The sequence below is a fragment of the Cladophialophora yegresii genome, assembly GCF_000585515.1.
Source record: "Cladophialophora yegresii CBS 114405 chromosome Unknown aczIN-supercont1.1, whole genome shotgun sequence".
Taxonomy (NCBI): Eukaryota; Fungi; Ascomycota; class Eurotiomycetes; order Chaetothyriales; family Herpotrichiellaceae; genus Cladophialophora; species Cladophialophora yegresii.
In genome coordinates this window covers 488,574-510,671 of record NW_006913045.1, presented here as the reverse complement: position 1 = coordinate 510,671, position 22,098 = coordinate 488,574, and the positions used below count along the sequence as shown (strand labels likewise).

General features: G+C 54.2%; 11 protein-coding genes across 11 annotated transcripts; 8 read left to right on the top strand and 3 right to left on the bottom strand.

Annotated features, from left to right (window-relative positions):
* Positions 1-2,008: 2,008 nt before the first annotated feature.
* A1O7_00193 (uncharacterized protein) lies at positions 2,009-4,483 on the top strand (the record flags this gene model as incomplete). The annotated part of the gene is made up of 3 exons (XM_007754235.1): positions 2,009-2,431; positions 2,492-2,610; positions 2,677-4,483. The coding sequence occupies 3 exons, from the start codon at positions 2,009-2,011 to the stop codon at positions 4,481-4,483; spliced, it is 2,349 nt and encodes a 782-aa protein (XP_007752425.1).
* A 1,345-nt stretch (positions 4,484-5,828) lies between these two features.
* A1O7_00192 (uncharacterized protein) lies at positions 5,829-6,438 on the top strand (the record flags this gene model as incomplete). Its single annotated transcript, XM_007754234.1, has 2 exons — positions 5,829-5,950; positions 5,979-6,438. The coding sequence occupies 2 exons, from the start codon at positions 5,829-5,831 to the stop codon at positions 6,436-6,438; spliced, it is 582 nt and encodes a 193-aa protein (XP_007752424.1).
* Positions 6,439-8,323: 1,885 nt separating this feature from the next.
* Positions 8,324-9,541, top strand: A1O7_00191 (uncharacterized protein; the record flags this gene model as incomplete). The annotated part of the gene is made up of 3 exons (XM_007754233.1): positions 8,324-8,714; positions 8,771-9,320; positions 9,373-9,541. The coding sequence occupies 3 exons, from the start codon at positions 8,324-8,326 to the stop codon at positions 9,539-9,541; spliced, it is 1,110 nt and encodes a 369-aa protein (XP_007752423.1).
* A 143-nt stretch (positions 9,542-9,684) lies between these two features.
* A1O7_00190 (uncharacterized protein) lies at positions 9,685-10,311 on the bottom strand (the record flags this gene model as incomplete). Its single annotated transcript, XM_007754232.1, has 2 exons — positions 9,685-10,115; positions 10,167-10,311. 2 exons carry the CDS (start codon positions 10,309-10,311, stop codon positions 9,685-9,687), a joined length of 576 nt encoding a protein of 191 aa, XP_007752422.1.
* Positions 10,312-11,903: 1,592 nt separating this feature from the next.
* Positions 11,904-12,197, top strand: A1O7_00189 (uncharacterized protein; the record flags this gene model as incomplete). Its single annotated transcript, XM_007754231.1, has 2 exons — positions 11,904-12,066; positions 12,130-12,197. The coding sequence occupies 2 exons, from the start codon at positions 11,904-11,906 to the stop codon at positions 12,195-12,197; spliced, it is 231 nt and encodes a 76-aa protein (XP_007752421.1).
* A 1,057-nt stretch (positions 12,198-13,254) lies between these two features.
* On the bottom strand, positions 13,255-13,865 carry A1O7_00188 (uncharacterized protein; the record flags this gene model as incomplete). The annotated part of the gene is made up of 2 exons (XM_007754230.1): positions 13,255-13,752; positions 13,815-13,865. The coding sequence occupies 2 exons, from the start codon at positions 13,863-13,865 to the stop codon at positions 13,255-13,257; spliced, it is 549 nt and encodes a 182-aa protein (XP_007752420.1).
* Positions 13,866-15,068: 1,203 nt separating this feature from the next.
* On the top strand, positions 15,069-15,335 carry A1O7_00187 (uncharacterized protein; the record flags this gene model as incomplete). Its single annotated transcript, XM_007754229.1, has 1 exon — positions 15,069-15,335. The coding sequence occupies one exon, from the start codon at positions 15,069-15,071 to the stop codon at positions 15,333-15,335; it is 267 nt and encodes an 88-aa protein (XP_007752419.1).
* Positions 15,336-16,281: 946 nt separating this feature from the next.
* Positions 16,282-16,989, bottom strand: A1O7_00186 (enoyl-CoA hydratase; the record flags this gene model as incomplete). Its single annotated transcript, XM_007754228.1, has 2 exons — positions 16,282-16,725; positions 16,753-16,989. The coding sequence occupies 2 exons, from the start codon at positions 16,987-16,989 to the stop codon at positions 16,282-16,284; spliced, it is 681 nt and encodes a 226-aa protein (XP_007752418.1).
* A 289-nt stretch (positions 16,990-17,278) lies between these two features.
* On the top strand, positions 17,279-17,875 carry A1O7_00185 (uncharacterized protein; the record flags this gene model as incomplete). Its single annotated transcript, XM_007754227.1, has 1 exon — positions 17,279-17,875. One exon carries the CDS (start codon positions 17,279-17,281, stop codon positions 17,588-17,590), a length of 312 nt encoding a protein of 103 aa, XP_007752417.1. The 3' UTR covers positions 17,591-17,875.
* A 170-nt stretch (positions 17,876-18,045) lies between these two features.
* A1O7_00184 (uncharacterized protein) lies at positions 18,046-18,608 on the top strand (the record flags this gene model as incomplete). Its single annotated transcript, XM_007754226.1, has 2 exons — positions 18,046-18,496; positions 18,556-18,608. The coding sequence occupies 2 exons, from the start codon at positions 18,046-18,048 to the stop codon at positions 18,606-18,608; spliced, it is 504 nt and encodes a 167-aa protein (XP_007752416.1).
* Positions 18,609-20,014: 1,406 nt separating this feature from the next.
* On the top strand, positions 20,015-21,913 carry A1O7_00183 (uncharacterized protein; the record flags this gene model as incomplete). The annotated part of the gene is made up of 1 exon (XM_007754225.1): positions 20,015-21,913. The coding sequence occupies one exon, from the start codon at positions 20,015-20,017 to the stop codon at positions 21,911-21,913; it is 1,899 nt and encodes a 632-aa protein (XP_007752415.1).
* Between the last annotated feature and the right edge of the window lie 185 nt (positions 21,914-22,098).

The following is a 22,098-nucleotide window of genomic DNA, read 5'->3' as shown; positions in this document are numbered from 1 at the left end:
GGTGGGATAGCGACAGAGTAAAGTTATCCTTAAGCAGAGGTGAGAAGGGTGGAAAGGTCACGCGTTGTGTCCAATCGCTTAGACACGCTCTTCTTGCGCAATGGGGGAACGGTGCAAGCTGCCGAGGAGGTCAAGAACTTGAGACCCAGATTGGACAGGAGAGGGTCGACCAGCCAAGGGTAGCCATAGCAGCGCTGCAAGCCTGTCCCGTAGCAGGCCCCCTGACCGCCCACTGGCGGAGTGGACGCTGTCTGCAGACGCGGCTTGCACAAGCCAAAACTTGGAAAGTGGCACTCCACTCGAGCGCCACAAATTGTGTGTCGCTGACCTCATGCAGCGAACACGTCGGCGATCGACGACCCATTTGCGCGACTCGTACTCGTATGATTCAAGACGAGCACCAGAGGTCACTATCGTGTACACTGGACATCTGGACAAACGGATATCAAAGTTAGCTGCAGTTTGGCCTCTCCATGGTGGCCTTGCCAAGGCCCGAGGCAGTGTGACTACGAGGTACTTACGTTATGTCTCCTCAGCAGCTGGTGCGGGATAACGGGATGGGATGGGAAGTTGGAGTTTTGGGACAGACATGCAGAGTACGATAGCCTCGCATGGGCATGACACCCTCTTGTGTGCGAGGACCGAGGGAAAAGTGCCTGTGAGTGCTCGCAGAAGGTACCCGGGCAAGCGGACGGTGGCTGAATGCAGAGTGGGTTGGATGCGTGGTGGTGGACTCTGCCCGGCTCCAATATCCGCTCTCCTGATCAGGTACTTTCTATTGGCCTACCTATTTTTCTTGGTCTGTGAATACGCATCGTGCGTGCATGAGAGTTGCCATCCGCTGACTCTTGTATGCAGACCAGCTGTGTCGTAATTATTCGCTCATCATGTGAGAGGCATTGAATGCAAGAACTGGGGTCCTCAGAACAGTCCTGCAGGGCATCCACCCACAGAGAATACTACGAGGGGTATGGATCTTCGGCCAAGTCTGCTTATTGCATCCCAGCAGGTCGATGGAGACAGACTATCAGAGAGCAAGTGATATACACAGTATGGTGCGCGTCTTGGAAAAGCAGTTGTTCAGTCGGGACAAGAAAATCCTTCTTGACTACCTGGATTGGACACCCTAACCAGACCGGTCTGTCTGCTTCGCTGGCGCAATCTTAACAGCAAATGCGCGTCTAGTAGTATGGAACTTTCTGAATATCAATATCTGTTCTTCTACACCGCAAGGGTTGTCGATGTCTGGAGATCTGTGCTGTGGTGAAAGCCCCAACTCTCGCAATCTTAGGTCTCCATCTGCGTTTGTGTGTTCGCCGATGTAAGCCTGAGAACCTCCCAAGCCACTTCAAGGCTCTGAATCGATGTACCTGTGTAGGCTTGGATCACGAGTCGAGCCGATGTCCAATGTCCACGATGTGTAGTATGTGTAGTATGTGCTGGTCGTGCGCACGCAAAGCGACGGGACATCTGTCTCGTGTGCTTTGATAGTCAGAGAATGGTAGCTATCTTGTACTTGCGCCTGCGACGATTAGCCAATACAAAGGATCATGAAAGTGGCTCACCGAGTGGAATGTCCACGGGAGCATCTGCGACAGCTGTCCTCACGCTCACGATATCGCGCGAGGCTCTGTGCAGTCACCTGTGTCATTGATAGACCATGTTCTAGATCGACACGTCAATATTGTCCCATTGTTTCGGTGAAAAGTGCAGCCGTTCCTGTGAACAATCGGTTCTCCAGCCTTGACGGCAACTAGGATGCCACGCGAGTCGGCAGCAGCCAGCTCTAGAGTAGCTTTCCCCAGATCTTCGTGCCCCTTCAGGGCATACCCAGTGAGGCAAGCGAGCCGAATGGGCAGTCACTTCGGGCTGAAAGTGCGCCCGGGGTTTAGCCGACTGCCTTTCGCGTCTTAACCCGAGCTGCGACAATCGTAACTCACTCTCACCACCATCATCTTTCGGATCGACGGCATCATCTCTTTCTTCATCCACTGCACTCACAAAAATCATGGCGGGGCCAGGAAGTGGTCGCGACCAAGGCTCCAACGATCCGACAGGCAATTTCGGGGGCTCAGGCCTTCCCCAGTTCGGTTCATCCTACTATCCGATCGACACTGAGCTGACCAACCCGTCGGCTAGCTACAACCTCCCTACCTATGCACGACAATTGGAAGATGCGACGACATCTGAAGACAAAATCGAACATGGGAACATGAACAACATGCCTATGGACGCGAATGGCGCCGCGCCTTCATCTGTGCTTGACCCAGCAATGGCCCCTCCCCAGACACCAAGTCAACCTGCATTCATGCCCACTGGAGGTCGGTCAAGCCTTGATGCATCTGCTGAGACACCACAAGAGCCTCAGACTGGAGACAAGCGAAAGCGCTCAAAGGCATCTCGTGCATGCGATGAGTGTCGTAGAAAGAAGGTACCGTGCCGTCTTAGAAAATCAGACAAGAGTGCTTTGATACTGACTTACCTTTTCCAGGTCAAATGTGATGCGCCCACTGAAGCTGACGGCACCCCAAAGACTTGCACCAACTGTCAGAAGGCTGGCGTCAACTGCGAGTTTGAGCGCAAGCCTATGAAGCGTGGCCCAAGTAAAGGGTGAGTGAACCAAGACAAAGTTGTCTCTCAACACTGTTGTCGCAAGAAGACTGACACACGACTTAGATACATTAGCCAGTTGGCCGAGAGAGTCCAAGGACTAGAGCAGAAGCAGCGACAGTCTCTCGACGCTGGTCAAGGCGGGTTTGCCGAGAGCTTCTCACCTGACGACCAGACTGGCGCTGGTTTTCAAAACCGCACCCCGTCTTTCTCTGCACCTTCAAACTTCAATCCATTCTCGAGAGTCGAGTATCAGCGCGATAGAATTCCAAGCGTTGGCTGGACTGCTCAATCTCCTGGTTCCCTTCTTCGATCTCGAGCCATTGGAAGTCTTGCTATCGCACCGCACGAGTCCTTCCCTATCTCATTTCTTGAAGAGGCGCCAAACCTGAAATTTCAGATTCGCGACCCTTCTCAATCTTTCTTCGGCGAAATTTTCGGCTCTCGTCCCTCCAAACGTCAACGCACTCAAGCACCCGACGACGACATGCCGCCTGTACAGTCTCTGGCCCTGGACGATGCCTTCCTGAGCAACTACTACCAGCAATACCATCCACTGGTCGGGCTGCTTCCTGAATCTCGCAAGGTCATCGCCATCGTTTCCGAAGCAGATCCCGTGACGCAACATGCCTTCACCACCGCCATTGAACTCTTGCCAGACCTTCGAGCCGCACCCACAGTCAACGGCAACCACGACGCGAACATGACCCTCGACCCAGCCATCGATCTTCCGAGGAAGCACCTCAAGTCTGATCGCTTCTCGACCTATGACTCTCTGCAACAATATCTTTTCGTTCAGGCTACCGGAACCGCGTTGCAGCGCACCGAAGAGGAGAACCTCACAATGGTTTGGACTATGGCCTTGCTTGCGATGGGCGCGGAAAATCACGTCAAGCTTTTGAGGAACAGTACTCCTCTGTCCATGTCTGTCACCCTCCCACTGGCTCGATTTGTTCTCGAACAAGTTCGCACCGACAATGCTGGAATCCCGACCTCTGTCATCCCTCGACCACGACAAACCACATATCCTGATGAAGTGATTCAGGCCCACAACTGTCTCGGCGTCATGATCCAATACCACGCACTAGGTGTCGGTCTGCCTGCGTCTGGTCTAGTCCCAGCGAATTACCCCGTCAATGTTCGAGAGTCCGACGCGAACAAAACAACACCCGAGGCAGCCTACATTGCCAGCAGCTCGAACCTCATCGAACTGCTCACTCAAGTTGTTCTTGAACGTGAAAGCACTCGTGAGATGCGTGCTCTCGGGGGCTTCCTTCTTCAACGACACTTCGAGACCCATCACGGTCTGTACGGCGGCTCTCTGCGAGATACCAGCATCGCGAACCAACTTCACTGCTTTCTCGAGTGTTTCATTGCGCCGTTCCCATACCTGCCACCCGGTGCTTCTGCGCCTCTCTTCCCGGTGGTCAGCGCCCTTACATGGGCTGACAAGTTGGCGACGGTGCTCATCACCGCCGCTCAGGCAAACTCGGCTGCTGGGCGTTACAGCCCTCTCGACATGCACGCTTGGTCGCTTGCAACGACCTCTCTTTGTCTCTTCGCCACCGATGCCAGCACGAGGGCAGTGGCCGAGTTCGCTGTGAAGCGTCTCGGTGACTTGCGTGCGGAACTTCAGAAGAAGTCCGACGCATTTCATCGGACCTTCGGTCTGGAGTGGTTCTTCGGGGGGGAGATGGAGACGTGGGCGGACGTGCTCCTGGTGATGATCGACCAGGCGAAGGGTCGTGCCGCCGCCGCTGCTGCCGCGGTGGGTGACGGTGGCCACGATGTGGTCGCCGTCCCCAACATGGAGCAGGCCATGATGAATGGCCTGTTGAACGGCGTGTTGTTCTTTGCGAAGAACAACATGTAAGCAGCGGCGGTGGTGGCGGCGGTGTTCGTGGTGGTGGTGGTGGTGTTCGGTGGCCTCGGCCAGGAGGCGGTGCATGCGGGCGGAACGGCGGAGGGAGGGTGGTGGCGACCCTGTACATAGATGTACAGGCGCCGGCGTTCTGCGAGGACGCCTGAAGCGTCAATGACGCCGCCGTTGGCAGTCAACGGCTGCCTAAATGGCATTTACGTTCAAAAAGGCGCGAGTCTCTTATGTATTCTTCATCCCCGTCGTGCCCAATGTAGACATGCGTGATACTCGACATCTCTTGACGTTGTATCTAACCGGAGCAGCCTCCCTTTCAGCCTCTCATCGTCGCCGTCGCCGCCGCCGCCGACAACCAGGACCATACTTCCCAACGTCCCAGCTCAGCGTGATGAGACTAGAGGACGCCTCTCTGAGCGCCCGGCACACCCAATAGCGACGGCGATGGTCTGCTACCCACCCTTTCAAGGTGATTAATGAAGGCGTCACCAAGTAGTCTGTCTGAGATAACTAGGTACATTCAGCGTTTCTCCCTCGACACCACGAGACGACAACAGTTGATATGTATCATCATCGACACCCGACGCCCTGTCTAGACCTCATACGCACCAGTCATGATGCATTGCAGGCTGCTGATGGCAACGTCTATCAGCGATATCTACCATTAACGACCGCGCATTCGTTCGTCAGCGACGGTTGTGACAAAGAGATGGACGGAGCACCCGGATCGTGTTGGATAATTGCAGCGAGGTCGAACGTCCGGGCACGGCGTACAAGCTGGCAGTCTGGGTTACTGTTGCCATTGCTACTGCTAAATGCTGCTGTGGAATACTCATTCGTTGATGCCTGAGGTATCCCTGGTGAGGTTGCGCTCTTTTATCCGCGAGACTCCTGACAAAGATATAATTACCTGATTGTGTGTTGACCATTGCAGAGAGCCCGTATGGGCGCGGAATATAAACCGCGAGTCTGTGCTGCTACTGCTTTGCTGCTATCGCTGCTCGGGAAGTCTCATTCGTACAAACATGATACGTATAATACATGCTTACATTCGATGTGGAAGTGGACAGTCCGTGGCAGACAAATCAACATCCAACCTCGAACCTCCACCATGGCCCTCCACCATCCAACATAGAACCTTCCCGACTTGCCTTACTATGGAAAACATAGCACAACATGGCTAGCCATACCACGTTCTTAACCGTCATCTCATGCCTAGAACTCCTCATCCTAGCATACATCTTCACCAAGGCCATTCGCATCCTGCAATTCTACGCCCTCTACTCGTCTGAGCTGTCGCGATACAAGCCCCGTCCGGCTCCGGCTCCACTGTTGGCCAACCATGGGCCCTGGTCAGCGGCGCGAGCGACGGCATTGGCAACGCATTCGCGCAGGACCCCTGCCGGCGTGGTTTCAACGTGATCATCCACGGGCGCGACGAGCAGAAACTCCACCGCGTGGCGGGTGAGCTTGAAAAAGCCTACCCCGACAGAAAAATCAGGCTACTGGTCATCGACGCCATAAAGGCATCTTGGACGGACGAGGAGACCGATAAGAAGGTGCTCAACGCGGTAACCGGTGTTCAGCTCACGATGCTGATCAATAACGTTCGTGGCGCGGGTGCTGCGCGGGGTGCGTGGGCGCCCATCATGCAAAGGTCAGCCGGGGAGCTGGACGCGCTGATCAATCTGAACGCCGCCTTCATGACGCAGATGACGAGGGTGTTGATCCCTGTGCTGGCGCAGAGGCAGCGGGCCGCGATCGTCAACATCAGCAGTGCCGCCGAGCTGGTCCCTGCGCCGTACTTGGTCGCATACTCGGCCGCGAAGGCGTACGTCTCGCGGTGCAGTGTCTCGTTGGACGCGGAACTACGGGTTGAAAGTCAAGGCCACATCGACGTCCACTCCCTGATTGTGGGAGCCGTGGCCACGCCGAATGCGAGCCATGATTGAGGATCTACAGCGGGGTTGTTCTGTCCTGATGCGGACACTTTCGCGAGAAAAGCGTTGAATAGGGTAGGCTCTGGGCTTGTGGTCATTACGCCGTACTGGCCGCGTGGGTTGCAGGTTGGGGTTATGGGGTTGTTGCCTGAGTGGGTTGGGGCCAAATTCATGCGCGATACGGCGAGGCGGGGGATGAAGAGGATGGAGAAGGCGCGGTAAGAATGGCCGAGATATGGACAAGGAGAGAGAGAATGAATTGAAGCCATATTTGGAGCTGGAGCTATAGAGGCCGTGATGGAATTGTGCTCGGGGTTGGGGAGGGCAGAGAACAAACGCGCCCGGTTATATGCAGAACCTAGGTGTTCTATTCCATCGAGACCAAGGAGTATGAGTATCAGCGTGGCAATCAAGTGCCATGGGAGATTTGTGTCTTTCCCGCCTTCATCCAGCCTGGACGCTACGGCTCGTCCAGCCTGCTGTCCCAAGCTTTGAGCCAGACCTGATCTTCTGCCAGGGCTTCCGGACCTCTCGACCGCAGCGAAGCTCTATCGTTACAGCTTGCCACCAGCTTTCCAACCTCATCCGCCGCACTTTCGGCACCCTCAAACTCGACTCTCGAAGCCTCCTCCTTCCAGCCTTCACGGCGTCTTTGTCCCCAGCTTCGTGACTTCAGGGATGCGAAAGGACCGCCGTGACCACCTCGATGATTATCGCAGAACAATGAGCGAAGTGTCGAGATGCGATCGATCGAACTCCATTAGCACCTAGGTTGACTGGAATGAAAGGATGCCCGGGTTTAGGGAAATGAGATGTCAGTATCTGCTCGCCGCGTAAACTGAGATGTACCAGGACCTGTGCCGCGGTATGGGGACACGCACCACGTAAGGAGTTGCAGATCTCGACCTTCAGCACCGGCGAACTTATATCTTGCACGTACAACGCGCCGATTGCGAAGCATGCCGATACCATACATGTTGAGGGCTTTTGCACGTTGAGATGAATAGAGGTCCGGATCTCAGGAGCTGGACATCGTATTTCCAAGTGATACAGAGGCGGACACTATCGAGACTGGTTTTCAAAAGGAGGATACCTACCACATTTCTGAATCTCTTGGAGGAGCATCAGGACAGATACTGGTGCGTCGGAACATTGGAGGTGTTTGACGGACCGGGTGTCTGGTATTCGATAGATAGCCCTCCTTGCGGTGGTGGAATCTACGGCCAGTAGGTAGCACCTTGTGCGAAGATCATGAGCTGTAGGCTTGTTAACAAGGCTCAGCTCGGCGACCATCGTATATCCGCTGGCATTGACTCTAGAACTCCGCGGGCGAAACAACATAGCCAGGCTGCAACGTGCGACTGATCGGAGCTTTGATTCTTGAGACTTGAGCTGGGTTGGAGATCCTCAGAAGTCAAGAAAGGAGCATTTCCTCCGATCCATATCTAGACCAGCGCCTAGACAGTCTGAGCACGTCCGAGATAAGCTTTCATTTCCAGAATGCCGAGAATATGACAGCTTCCCTTCTCGGAGTAGTCCGACCAACATTGGCTCCATATCAATGGATCTCTTGCATCTCCCAGCATGACGATAGGCCAAAACCTCATCTACGTGGGACTTGTTCGGCCTTCGCCAGTAGCCGACAGGCGGGAGCGGGAGCGTGAGCGTGAAGCGTTGGCATTACAATTGCGCACTACACGGTATGTGAATTAGGCGTGGTGGGACAGGGACCAGCCGAAAACCTGCTGCCTGGGGTATCTTGTCAGCAAGGAGGAGACCCGCTGTGGCTACATGAAAGTACATCAGACCCCAAAGAAAAGGCGGCATGCTTCTCAGGCCAGCACGGAACGTGTCTGCATAGCCCGTACGAGGGCAAGACTGCAGACCATAAATAACCATGTCGACGACCACCGAACTCCAGCAACCCGAGTTCACCAAGCTCGAGCTCCGCACGGCCTACGGCCCCGTCTATCGCAATGTGTCGACCAAGCCTGCGCGTGACGCGCGGACGGACGAGATCCCCTTGATCGACCTCAGCCCGATCTACGGAGACGAGGACGCCCGCAGAGGGCTCGCCCGACAGATCAAACTCGCCGCCGAGAATACAGGGTTCTTCTACATCCAGAACCACGGCATCCCGGACTCTGCCATCGAGGGAGCCCTGAACGCGTCCAAGGCCTTCTTCGCACAATCTGAGGACGAGAAGCTGCTCGTGTCCAAGCACAAGGGGAAATGGTACAACGGGTACGCAGGCAACAAATCCGGAATGGCTAGTCCATCAGAAGGACGTTCGTTGCATCCCGAGTGATTTGAACCCCACTGCAACTACTGACGCCCGTCGCAGTGGACTATCGGGAATCATTCTCCTGGCGGTACGAACCACAATACGACCCCGAACCCAAAGATCCTAATGCTGTACCAGCGGAAGTGCAGCCCTACATCCGCGGCGAGAACTACGTGTGGGAAGGCACGGCGCATCTCCCGGGCTTCAAGGACGGCTGCATCACCTACTGGCAGGAGTGCCTCAAACTGGCGCGACGTCTGGTCAGGATCTTCGCGCTCAGTCTCGATCTGCCGGAGGACTACTTCGACTCCGTGACGACGTACCCGGGAAGTGATGGCGTGTTTAACTTTTACCCGGCCATGTCGGCAGAGCAAGCGGCCGCGAGTCAAGATATCGGCATTGGCTCGCATACCGATCTGCAATGCTTCACACTGCTTTGGCAGGATATGAATGGTGGGTTGCAGGTGCTGAGCCACGAGGGCGAGTGGATCAAGGCGACGCCGCTCGAAGGCACGTTTGTCGTCAACATTGGCGACTACCTGATGCGGTTGACGAATGATCGGATGAAGTCGACGGTTCACAGGGTGTATAATCGGTCTACTGTTGACAGGTATGCCATGCCAGACCTTGCAGGTTCTGCTCGACTGGCTGACTTTCACGAGGTATTCCATGCCGTTCTTCTTCGGGTTCAATTTCAACGAGAAATGCGGAGTCCTGCCGAGTTGCATTGATCAAGACCATCCGGCCAAGTACGAGCCGATCTCGTGTGGAGATTGGTGTCAGCTCAGGTTCCAGCAGACCGATGTGGATACAAAGGTGTCTCCGTACTGAAGCAAGGGGGACAGCTGGACGCGGACTGGCTTAAGAGCTATGCCTGCAAGGGCTGCTTTTGAAGGTATCAAATTGCCGCTATCAGCCGGATGTAAACCTCCTTCATGGCCGCAGCTGTAGTATATACCGGTACCAGCACCCAACTATAGTTTCGAGGCCCAGTCTGGAGCTTTATCGTTCTGTTCGCCAACGTCCAATGCGACCAGAAACCGACTGACCAGGTTATAACTCGCAACAGTGGCCGTAAGCTCCACAATCTCCTGCTCATTAAAGCCCTGTGCCTTGACCTCCTCAAACAGACTCTGGGGAACTGAGACGTCCCGAGTCATGGCGTCAGCATATCGCAGCACAGCCCACTGGCGGTCGTCCAATGCGCCTTTTTCTGTTGGATGCAGCTGCTTCACGACCGCCAGTTTCTCTTCTGTGAACCCGGCGGATTTGAGGAGAATAGGTGCATGCGCGTTCCACTCGAACCAGGCTTTGTTAATCAGAGCAGGTCGACAGATGGCAATCTCGCGGATGTCGTCTGATAGAGAGTTCTTTGTCCGCACGGCTCCAAGGAGAGCGTTCCAGCCTGGATCTCATTTAGCACCTGTTCGTGAACCGTAACATTTCAAGGACACACCATCTGCGATCTTGGGCGCATGCAACAAGGTCAAGTCCAATGGTATGAGGCCCATGGCTCCCCGACGTGCCTTGACGCGCTCAAGCACCTCCTGGTCCTCTGCGGACAGGTTTGTGGGCGGGTTCGGCACGTAATCGAGACGCATGGTGTCAGGCTGGGATCGTGTTTCTTCGGATCTGGCTTGTCAATATATAATGTTCGTTGCTGGACCGCGCAGAGGTTATGCTTCGATATTTATTCTTCAATCCCCGAGGTGGAATACCCCGCTGTCGAGCGCATCAGATACCGATCCTCGCCGTGTGCGGGGGAGAGGTGTGTTTCTTGCTCCTCTTCCCCAACAGCGGAAACCAATTCCACAGCTTGGAGGCAGCGCCGTCGAGGATGGTGCTGGGTCCCAGACGCCCCAACACCCTGCTGGCCTTGTCACTAAGAGTGATACTGTCTCTCTGCTGTCAGTCCGGTTCCGGGGTCCCGGAAAGCAGTTGAGGTGAACTCGAACGGCGTCTGAGTGAAGACAGTACTCAGCATTCACCGAGATGATAAGGCCAGCAGAGACCCCAAGGAGCATGTCGGCTGCACAAATGTACTCCGTAAGCACACCCGGTATCTTGCCGCGCATCTTCGGCCCAGGGCTTGCCGTCCCTGTGAGGAAGAGCTCTTCGCACGCGGTTAGCCAGTTTGATTTTCGATTTCATGTTGTTCGCATTTCCTTCGTCGTCGTCGCTTCAGACCCCAATTCTCGAACGACGCGCGGGTTGTGAACAAGTTCATGGCCCGACGTCGGGAATTTGAGCTGCCACAGGGGAGCGCCATCGTTCTGTGGAAAACAATCCCATTATTCCCAAGACGAGGGAGCTGGAAAGGACAGCCTATCTTGTTGGCGCCAGTAACATTGTGGCCGCGTGATTCGTGCCGGAGACAGCGGAAGTCCTCACTTTGCCTTGGCTAGAGGCAGCGAGCATCACGGGGCTCATGGTCCTGCTTATCCCATTAGTCAAGGACAGCCGTTGAAACATGCGCAAGTGACTCGAGGATCGCATACAGCTGCCCATTCTGCCCTATGAGCATCGGCCTCCCAACAAGGTTTCTCCAAACTCCGACGGTGGTTTTAAGGCCCTCACCTATACCAATCTCACTGGCGCGCACACCTCAAGTTCAGAGCGACGACCAAGTCCGTGTGCATCAGGCTACATTTCTCGCTTCCGGCGGATGCCTGGGCGAGCTTGCTAACCACAAGATTTGATCACTTACCCAGTCAGGTTGACATCTCTCAGCGACGCGAGTCCGGATTCGAGGGCAATTCTCATCCAAGCCTCCACCCTCACCTCATCCTCCGCCTTTTGCGCCGTCACGAGAAGAGGGAAACAGACATACCATCTTGCCTTGTTGAGCCATCTTACTGTCCAAGCCATCGGTCTTGCGTCACGGCGATCTGTCCAGTGACCGTCCATTCTTCATTGGCTAGCACCAAACACGCGGGAAGTCGTTATCGTCTGCATCCCGCCAGCTTCCTGTCGAAGCCAACAGAACTTCGTTCCTGCCGCACCCAGCAGACTCGCAGCTACTTAATCCCGATCTCCCCCAGACCCATTTCACTTCAGTCCACATGCCTGGAATTCGTACGTTTCTTCTCTAACTTTTCTTCCGCACTGCTTCCGCTTGCCCGAATTAGTTCTCAAACACACTCAGCACCAATACTCTTCTGACAGCAATCTCTTAATCGCAGCCCTCGACGCTATGGATAAAATCAAGGCCCTCTTCAAGCGCAAGAAGGACAAGGAGAGCAGCACTGCTGGAACCAAGACTGACACCAGTGCAACTCCTACCGCTGTGCCCAAGCCAACCGCGACAGACACCGCAGCTGCTCCGTCTACCAGCGACCCGGCTGCACCTGCTGCTGGTGGGTAGACACGCGTTCCGTTCTCTTCCACGCAGATCGAGCTGACAGGTTATGGTTTCACAGGTGCTGCGCCTGTCGACACTTCCGCACCTGCCGACCCTGCGCCGGCCAACACCCCAGCTGCCAAGTAGATCGCGGCGTATCGGAACGGTTACGGTGCTTGATGGAAGGTTCAAGAGCTCAAGCCATACGGCATAAAACTGATCATCGAGGAAGAGGACAATTTCCCACTTGAAAGCTTCATGACGCCAGCCCAACCTCGACCCAGTCGACAACGCAGATCCATCCCATACCATCTCGCGCAAACTCAGCATTGTCCTTGAGCTAGTCGACCAGCGTCTAATCAACCATTATACCCCTTTGGCGCTGACACGAACCATGCAAAAACAAACGATACCCCTTCTTCAGTTCGAATCACATTCCTTTCAGCAGAGCGAGCGACTGACACAAACCACACCACAACAATGAGGCCAACGGATCGGACCGGGCGGACAGAATATTGCTTTCCCTGAGCTAATACTTGACATTGAGATACCCCCAACCGCTTCGATTTCCCAGCGAGCGAACAGCGAGGCAGCTTCATCCAGCTTCCAAGATACCCCCAAAGTCCTTGAGATAGTCAGCCTTTTGCTTAGGCTAGTAACAGGAAATGCAAATGGTTCTTGCTTTCATGGAATGTTTGATTGAATTATAATACATAAAGTGGCCTCCGCTGCCTTCCAAATCAACGTCATATCGCAACCGGCGAGGAACTCGTGTGTTTCCGCATGAGAGTCCCTCTACATGGCTCCCCATTCGGGGTCTCATTAGACTTGGCGATTCTGCAAGCCCATGCTTCCTGATTGCTCGCTACTGATTTGCTTTGTCACTTGCGGTCTCTTGCCCATATCAAGGTGTCGACAGCGGCGAGTCCGTATTTTCGAGGTCGCTCTCCAGCAAGTCCACGTTCCATCATCCGTGCGTATATGAAGCCTTCACATCCGGGATTGCCTCGCTCTGAGGAGGCGTTCCCAGGCTTTGTCCGGTGTGAGAGACGCCGCATTCGACACTCGACATTCGACGCTGGACAGAGTATATTCCCATCAGTAAGTGGGAGAGTTTTTGAAGAGCCAACTTGGATAGATCGCTCTGACTCTCGAACACACCCATTTCCGTCGCCCTCTTCTCTCGCGAGTGCTGCTACAGCAATCAGGGCAAATTCACGTCCAGCGTGACCAGGACCGAAGAATCTTCCCTTTTCCTGCCATTTGTCCCATTCATCCCGCCAGTGATGGAACTCTTACTCCTCAACGACTGACCACTTTTCGACGTCGGTCGCGAGGCAGGGTATATCCGTATCGAGCGCTTCGACTTGTCGCCCGGGATGAGTGACAGCAAGATATCGTGATGCTGCGAAGATACATGCGCCGTGCTGCCGTTCTGATCGCTGCTGATGGTATGGCTGGCCCCATTGCCGTTCACAAGCTGCGAGCCAGACACGCCGAGAGGTCGGCCGCCCAGGTTGTGAGGGAATATCTCGACAATGTGATCACTCAGCCCGCGCGAGATGTTGTCCAAGGCGCTTTGTTCGAGCTGGATCTCTTCAGGGGACATGAGGTTCTCGGGCGGGATGGTGTGCCCGGCGCCCCATGTTCCGTAATGTTGGGCCGAGGGATAGTCATCGTAGAGGAGGCGTTGGCGGTCAGCCTATATATATGATGAATGAGTCTTTGGTCCCACTGATGTGAGTGAGACGGAGCTTTACATACATCAGCCTGGTTGTGACCGCGCAGGCCCAGACAGGAGAGGCAGACTCCCATGATGGCGCGAGGCCTTTGTCATGAGACTGCGACCGTTGAAGCGAAGCGCCCTTGTCATACATCCGGTGGCCACATATTGGAGGAGCGTAGCGTTACGATTTCATTAGTAGGCAAGATCAAATTCAGGCTCTCCAGAGCCGACAGCTGAGCAGCAAAACCCTTTGCGAAGGTGATACGAGTTCTGACGCGAGACACATCATCGGGTTCGCCGAGGGTTCGCTTGATTCGCGTCCCCAAAGTTTTTCCGACCCGATGATTTTGGCGACCTCGTCGGCGACCTCTTACGCTCTCCTCGCCTCTCACGCTCTCCTCAGGCTCAATCCACCTTCTGCTCACATCTGCCTAGACTATTCGAGGACGAAAAACCTAAATGCCATAAATGTTTCAATCCTAGAGGGTGAGCGAAGGCTGCTCTAGCCTGAGCTTTAACTGAGCCTGTCGCTGGGCATCACCGAGCACGCATGCAACATCTACGCTCTGGTCGCAACCAAATAAAGCTGGTGAAGCGCCTTGCTGCTCAGGGCTCAAGACGTTCCAAGCCTGGATGCAGACGCAGTTTTGTCCTGCACCTGTCGAATATCGCTCCATGTGCCGGTGCTACCATCGATAACTGTCATTCAAGTCGGCATGCCAGGATCCGACTGCTTTTCATGTCACTGCCCATCAGTCTCGCTCTGCTGGCTCCAGCCTCTCATACCATCGAGTGAGTTGCCTCTACGTTTTGCCATTCTTGCACGCGCGTGTCCGGTCGACTTACCAGAAACCTACGGTTGGAACTGTACATGTGACCTGGGCCGCATTGACATCCAAGCATTGTGCCTACAGGTAGGTGCCGAGGCTTGACTTGTTTGAGGACATCATGCAGATCGAGTACAACTAGGTGTGGTCGCTAGCTACTTGATGGAGGATGGAAAGCAACGCAGCCTGCTCATGAGGAGATATTCGACAGACCGTGTAGCTACGAGCTTCATAGATCTATACCTAGGTATACGGAGTACAATGCCCCTTTCCCGCTTTGCCCGGTCTCCGCCTCCACCTCCACCTCCGCAAGTCGAGCCATGCAGTATCACTATACTGATAGGGCATATATGGATCCATCTCCCTTTACCACTCTGTTCGAACCAAGAAACGCCACACTCCAACGCTTAGGCTGCTCTTGAACTACAGCACGAACGATACCGCTTCCACCGCTTGTTCAGAACAATGGGTGCCCCTGCAATCACCGACGGTGCCAGCTACCAATCCATTCCCGAGACAACTGTGGAACTGGACTGGACAGACCTTGTGGCGCTAGATCTATCCGACTTTGATCGACGTGGTGGAAAGCAACGACTTGCAGCTCAGCTTCACGACGCCATCCAAAAGATCGGCTTTTTCTACCTTGTGAACTTCGGTCTGTCCCAAGAAGAGGTCAACGACCAGTTCTCGCTTGCCGCCCAGATATTCCAACTCTCTGAACAGGAGAAATAAGAATATGAACGGAACCACAGCCCGCCTGGCGGACCGCTGGGTTTCCAGCTCAGAGGCAACAAGCCTGGTCAGCGAGAGAACGTCGAGCTCTACGAAGATCCCAAGTGGAACAGTTACTTCGAAGACAGACCCCGTCCACCGCCGTGCCTGGAGTACAAGGAGAAAACCGAGAAGTTCTGCCGTCACCTGCACTACCACATTCTCTACCGTCTGCTGGTCCTGACAGCCATCATCCTCAAACTTGACGACGAGGAGACGCTCTGGAAGCTACATGACTATGGAGCCATGTCCAACTGCCACATGCGATACATGCTGCAACACCCTAGCGCATCCAAAGGAGAAAAAGGACTCGTGCCAGAGTCCATTAGAGGGCATTCAGACTTTGGAACTTTCACCCTTCTTTTCCGCCAGCCGATTGCTGGACTTCAGATACGGACGGCAGACAACTCCTGGAAATGGGTCAAAGCGTACCCTGCCTCCATCACCGTAAACGTTGCGGTATATCATGTCGATGTGCAGAGCTCCCAAGGCCGGCCATGGAATACTGTTACTCTCGTGCATGATTGTCCCTGGCGAGTAGATGTGCAAGGAAGGCGGGGAAGATCATGTGGTTTGAAAGATAGGATGCAAGCATCGAGAGCGGCAGGATCATCTGATTCCCGTTTCAGGTCGTGGACGCCTCTAAGATCCAAGGAATCAAACATAAAGTAATTAGTTGTCCGTGGTGGTGGCTCTCGACAGATCCCAGCCGAACAAATCGAGATCAGTGTCTCCTAGGACTGCATCCCATGTCTCCCCCACGGCGTCTATCGCGTCCGCGCTGGGTGCCGTGGGAGGATTCCCCCCAGTCCATGCAGGACTGCATGGCGATTCAAGGCATCCCGTCGAATTCCTCGTCAAGCCATCAAAGATGGTGGCGAGCTGCTGACTCCGCTCCAACGAACCTTCAATGATACTGTTGACCACTCGCTTCTAGATCCACAGCTGGTTCACAGGGACCGTCTTGATCCGATCGACCAGAAACTGGACGGTATGCTCGAGTTGATTGGAGTGAACCGCCTTTCAAGACCATGTCCATGCTTTCCGCCTCCTTCCCGTTGACCAAATCACCCGTAAAGAGCATTCTCTTTGACTTTTCGGGGCCGAGGCGATACGTCCACATTGCCGTCCTCGGGCAACCCCAGACTCTCGTCGGCGTATATCCGATGCGGGCGTCTTCTGCCATGATCACCAGATCGCAGGAAAGAGCAATGCCACTGCCCCCAGCAACCGCGGCCCCGTGCACCTGCGCAATGGTGGGCTTGTGGCTGCGCAAGAGCTCGGCGTAGGACTCGGTGTATTCTTTCATCATCTGATAGTCTATGAACGGGTCGAAACCTTTGCTCACATCCTAGCTGCCCTCTTTCGTCCCTCGCACGCCCTGTTCGGCAGTGAGGTTTAGATCGCAACCACCACAGAATCCCGGTCCGTTTCCCTTGATGATAATGCAGTGGACTTTGGCATCGCCATTCCCGAGCCTCACAGCGGCACGAATCTCGCCAGGGAGTTTCGGGTCGATCGCATTGAAATGTCGGGGTCGTTTGAATGCGATGGTGGCTACTTTTTGATCTTCGGCGACCCCGTAAAGGATTGATGAGAATGAGTGCGACGACATGTTGGTGAGCGAAGAATAAAGTACCACAGAACTCGCGAAAGCCTTGAGTCGAGGTGAAAGATTGATCTATATAGTCAGGATATATTCGGATTGGAAAGTTACAGGTACCTTAACATCCCAGCGCGTCCCCCTCCCGACCCCAGGAGCCTAGGCCCCATGGTCAACTCGATAAAAACCCGCACCCTCCTATTATGTAAACTGTCCTGTGCGTGACAGTCTGTGCAACGGCACTGAAAGGGCGAAAAGGATCAACATCTGGCATCCGTCGAAGGCAGGGCACCCAGAAATAATGACTTCTAGCGGTGGTCAACTTCAAAGCATACCTGATCAAAACTTGCTCTCCCTCCTATTTTCAAATAAGGACCGAGACGACGACTCAGTGGCCTGGAGAGATGGCAAAAATCGCAATCAAACCATTACCAAGGGCCAAACACGAAAATTGGTCTGCCAACTCACTCACAGGTACAGACAATCGGGATTGATAGAAAGCGGGAAATGGGATCCCGACAAAGTCATCAACTTGACGGAGAATCAGGTGATGGGATTCCCGAATGTGCTGGCTCTCATAGCCTTGGGCGCAGTGGTTGCGACCTGTCCATAGCAAGCCACCGCTCACAAACTGCTTTTTCAGATTCAAACCTTGCGACCTAAAGCTGTTGTCTGCTCAAAAACGACAGTTCCATTAGCGATGGCGACGCGCAAGTCGAGCGATCACTGGTTCTCCATCGTGGTACAGGACTCGGAGACGATGACGGGAAAGGACGAACGAGGCAGGTCTTTCATCTCAGGCCAGAAAACTCCATGGGATACGGCTTGGGATGAAGAAATTGCCAATCGCACAGCCGTCATGGTTTTTTCAAGTGGCACCACAGGAAGTCCCAAAGGTTGGTAGTGTTGCACTTACTTGTTGATGCGATTAGACTGACAAATGCCTTCGAGGCGTCTGTACTTCCTCAGAGAAATATCATATCCATGATCCTGCAACTTAGACACCTCTTCCGTCCAATCCAAAGTGGCGGAAAATCTTGAAAATCGCCGGAATCCTCGACAGTGTCCATGTCGCGGGTTTGTTCATCCATTCCTTCTGCCCTTTGGGCGTCGGAGTCGAGGACATCCTGGGCCCCCGCCACAGACATCGACCTGCTATTACATACGTACAACCGATATCCCATCGAACTCATGTTCTGTGTTCCTACGGTGCTGATTCGCCTCCTTGCCCACGACGATTTCAAACGGACAAACTTCAAGAACCTCAAGTATATCACGACAGGAGCCGCAAAGACGACCGTAGACGTCCAGCAGGACATCACCAGAGCTTTGGCCCCGGGCGTATATTGTCAAGTCGTGGGGGATGACGGAATTGACGTTCCTGGCTACCATGCCCGCCCCAGGTGTCCTTGGCCCTGGAACAGCGTTGGTAAACCACTTTGTGGGAATGTTATCCAGATTCGGGACGACCAGGGGAAGGTGCTGCCAGTTGGTGAGACGGGCGAAATCTGGGTCTCAGGTAGGCGACTGGCAGTTTGCCATTAAAACCACGAAACTAACCATTTTGACTGACCCTAGGTCCGACGGTCACACCTGAGTATTACCTGGCTCGAATGAACGACCATGCGTGAGGTGATGGAATCGAGGTTCTTAAGAGTCTCTGCAAGCATCAAATTCTCTCCCATCTGACTAGAGGGGGAAGTGGACAATGAGCTCGGGAGGACCAGCAAGCCGACATCTCGGTCGCAGTGACCAAGGAGGGCGTCGACGCTCTTCGGCGGCAGTGACATTGGTCGGAACAGACGAGGGATCAGCGGCTCAACCTCTGGGGACCTCGACGAAAGCCATGTCGCGCTTCATACGCCCCTAGCGCTCCCATGGCACTCTGCGATCTCGCAGGTGCAAGCATTGGGTAACTGCGCTGACGCTGTGATATTCTATCATACTGTCGGCGGACTCAGCTTGTGCTACTCATGCACACATATTCGAGATAGTGGCTGCTTCTTCGCAGTAGCAATTCTGGCATCTCAAATGGGTTCTGTTATGTAAAGTTGAGTGTATGATGAAGAAGGGAGAGGAGCAAGTGCTTAGGCAGACTTACGGAGCGTGGAGAAAGCAAGTGAGCCGAGTGCGAGCAAAAGCGGCGAGTGGCTAATCTACAAGAGAAGAGGGACGATGTGTTTTTCTCTCACTCTTTACGGAGTACTACCTGCTCCTGTACTCCTACTTGTCCTTCTAGGCTACGTGTTCCTGTAAACAGCTCACATGGCTGCGCTGCATCTGACTAGGCTTGGAGACACATATCTCACCCCAGACATGGCTCTCTCTGAAAATCGAGACGGAGTCTCAAAGCACACCCACCACACTCCCGATTGTCAGCTTTACTGCAACATGGCGAGCCATATCAGTGGACAGAGTGAGACAGCCTCCTCTTTGCCTCATCCAAGTCAAGCATACTTTGTTTGCTGCGTCCACCGTTGTTCCTCCTCCTTGTCGCTCATATACCTTGCTCCTCGATTTCACCAAGCACGGAAAGAATTCAAATTGTACACTTCATTGGAGCAAGGCACCGATGCCGCAGGCTTTGTTATCACTCAACATTTCGCAAGTGAGACATGCCCTTACATTTCACTTCGTCTTGGAATTCATTGTCTTGGACTTAAGAATAGCATTGTTGGATACATGCGGCGGATCGTGACCCTTGCGTCGGACATGGCTTGCCAAGAAAGGCATATTCCCCCTTCCTATCTGCCAGAAGGACCTGTTGACGTTTCTATCGGCCTCATCTCCGCCCAGGATCTGCAAGGCATTCCTGCATGGGATTCTATACTGCGGTTTCTCTGAGACAATCATTCTTTCGAAGACGGGTATTCGTGATGTTGTGATGACTGTGCAAGATATATAGCCGCTCCCAGCGATGCTCAGTAGGTTTCGATGTTCATCAACCAGTTCACTCTTTCGATTCCAAAGTCGCTCGCTACTAACCAACAGGTTTCTTGTCACTCGTTTGAAATCAACTTACAGTCCCTCGTTCAAGATGCGATCTACCCTTATTGCACCCGCCTTGTGGCTGGGTGTGGCTACAGTCCTTCCTGGTGCTTTTGCCCAGGAGGAAGCTTCGACCACCGATACAGTCGCGAGCGCAGGTACGACAGATTGGCCGTGGCCAGCTGAGCCCTACCCAGGTGCTAGTATCTGGCTTGACTGGATCAACTCTGCCAATAGCCTGAGTACCACGACCTCTGGCTCCGGCACCACTTCCGCAACTGCGACTTCCTCGGTGGACGGTGTCGTCAGCACCACCTTGTCGACAACTGCTGTCTTGACTACCAACACAACGGATATTGATTCAACTTCTTCCGATGTATCTACTTCGTCCACTGAAACCGTTTCCGACACTGTAACAACATCTACCGGTATTTTGCCCTCAACTTCCAAAAGAGCAGCTGATTCGACCGCAACCTCGTCTAGCTCTACTGAGGACTCCGCAACATCATCCACCTGGTCGTGGGCCTGGACAACCACCACGGGCAGCTCGGAAACCACAGCCACAACCTCAGCAGGAGAAAGCCCTGACACCACCTCCTTCTCATCCACGACAGTGACGACGTCCGAAACCGCCACTACCACAACATCAAGCGATGATTCAGGCCCCACCACTTGCCAGTACGCCGGCCTGTCCCTTCTCAGTGGCACAGATTCATGTGTCAGGTACAACTTCATCTGTGACAAGACCTATGACGAGAGCAGCTTCCGTGGTGCCTGGATCACGAGGGACACTCCGGAGCTATGCGCTCGCCGTTGTGACACTGTCAACGCTAATCAAGGTGCTGGGACATGTGTGGGTGTTGTCTTCGACACTACGACCGATACAGATAATTGCAGAGTCCTCAAAAACCTCAACAATCCCATCACCAGCCCCGACACGATTGCTCTACTCGTTCAGCGAGATCCGAACTGTGCCAAAGTGGTCAGCTCCACGACTGTCTCGGCTGAGGCGTCTACGACGTCGGTTTCGTCTCTCACAAGGTCGACTGGATCTGTCACTACGGAGACGTCAAGGTCCATGTCTTCATCTAGTGCTTCCACTTCCTACTCGGAGAGTCCTATCTCGACCACTGAAACCTCGAGCTCAATCTCCGATCTGGCTACTGCTACAACCACTTCCGACTCCACAATCACGGGTGTTCCGACCTCAGCTACTTGGACCACACGAACACGCAGTGACTGGAGCGATTGGACTAGCGGCTCATGGAGCAGTCACAGCCGAGGCAGCAGCCACTCCGGCTGGTGGTCAGCTACTTCTAGCGGAAATTTCACATCCACCACTGCACGCCCCACCGTGAGCAGCTCGGGCGCTATCCCGACCTTCACGACTACATCGGTTCCCTTCCGAGTGAACGACACCTTGATGGCCTCTGCCACGATCTCTACTTCTGTTTCTGGTGCCTCAACCTATACCTGGGCCAACACTACAACCAGTGCAACTCGCGTGTCAAACGCCACCGTGACGTCCAGCACCTTGGGATCTCCCATCTCGGCTACTACGTCTTGGTCCTGGCCTAATTCTACCAGCTCCATCAATGCTCCCATCACCACCTCGGGCTCCAACTCTTCTTCCACCGTTGCCCCTGTTACAACGTCGTACACCAACGCCACAAGCTCTGCAGCCACAACATCCACCACAAGCAACACTTGCCCGGCATCGACCACCACTTTGACCATCACAGTTTCTGGAGCCCCCGCAAGTGTCACTGGCCCAATCGTTACTGTCACCGGAACTGTCACAGAAACCACCATGAGAACCAGAACAACAAGGACCACGACTGTCGAGACAATCACTTCGACATCCACTGTGTCGGCGACTTCCAGCGTCACTGTCTTTGTGACTACGACTCAAAGCCTTGGTCAGCGTTGGGGACGGTGGCACTGGTAGACTGCGACTCAGATTACGAGGGGCATATGGATGGTAGAGCTACACGTCAAGTCAAGCACTCGCAGGAGCTGCGGGCTTGCGATGATCATGGGCTTGAGGCGGTATGAGAGCCAAGGGCGGTCTTGCTCAAGTCCTTCATGTCATTGACTTCTAGATTTCCGGTTCTGCGTCTCGGCAAGATTCTT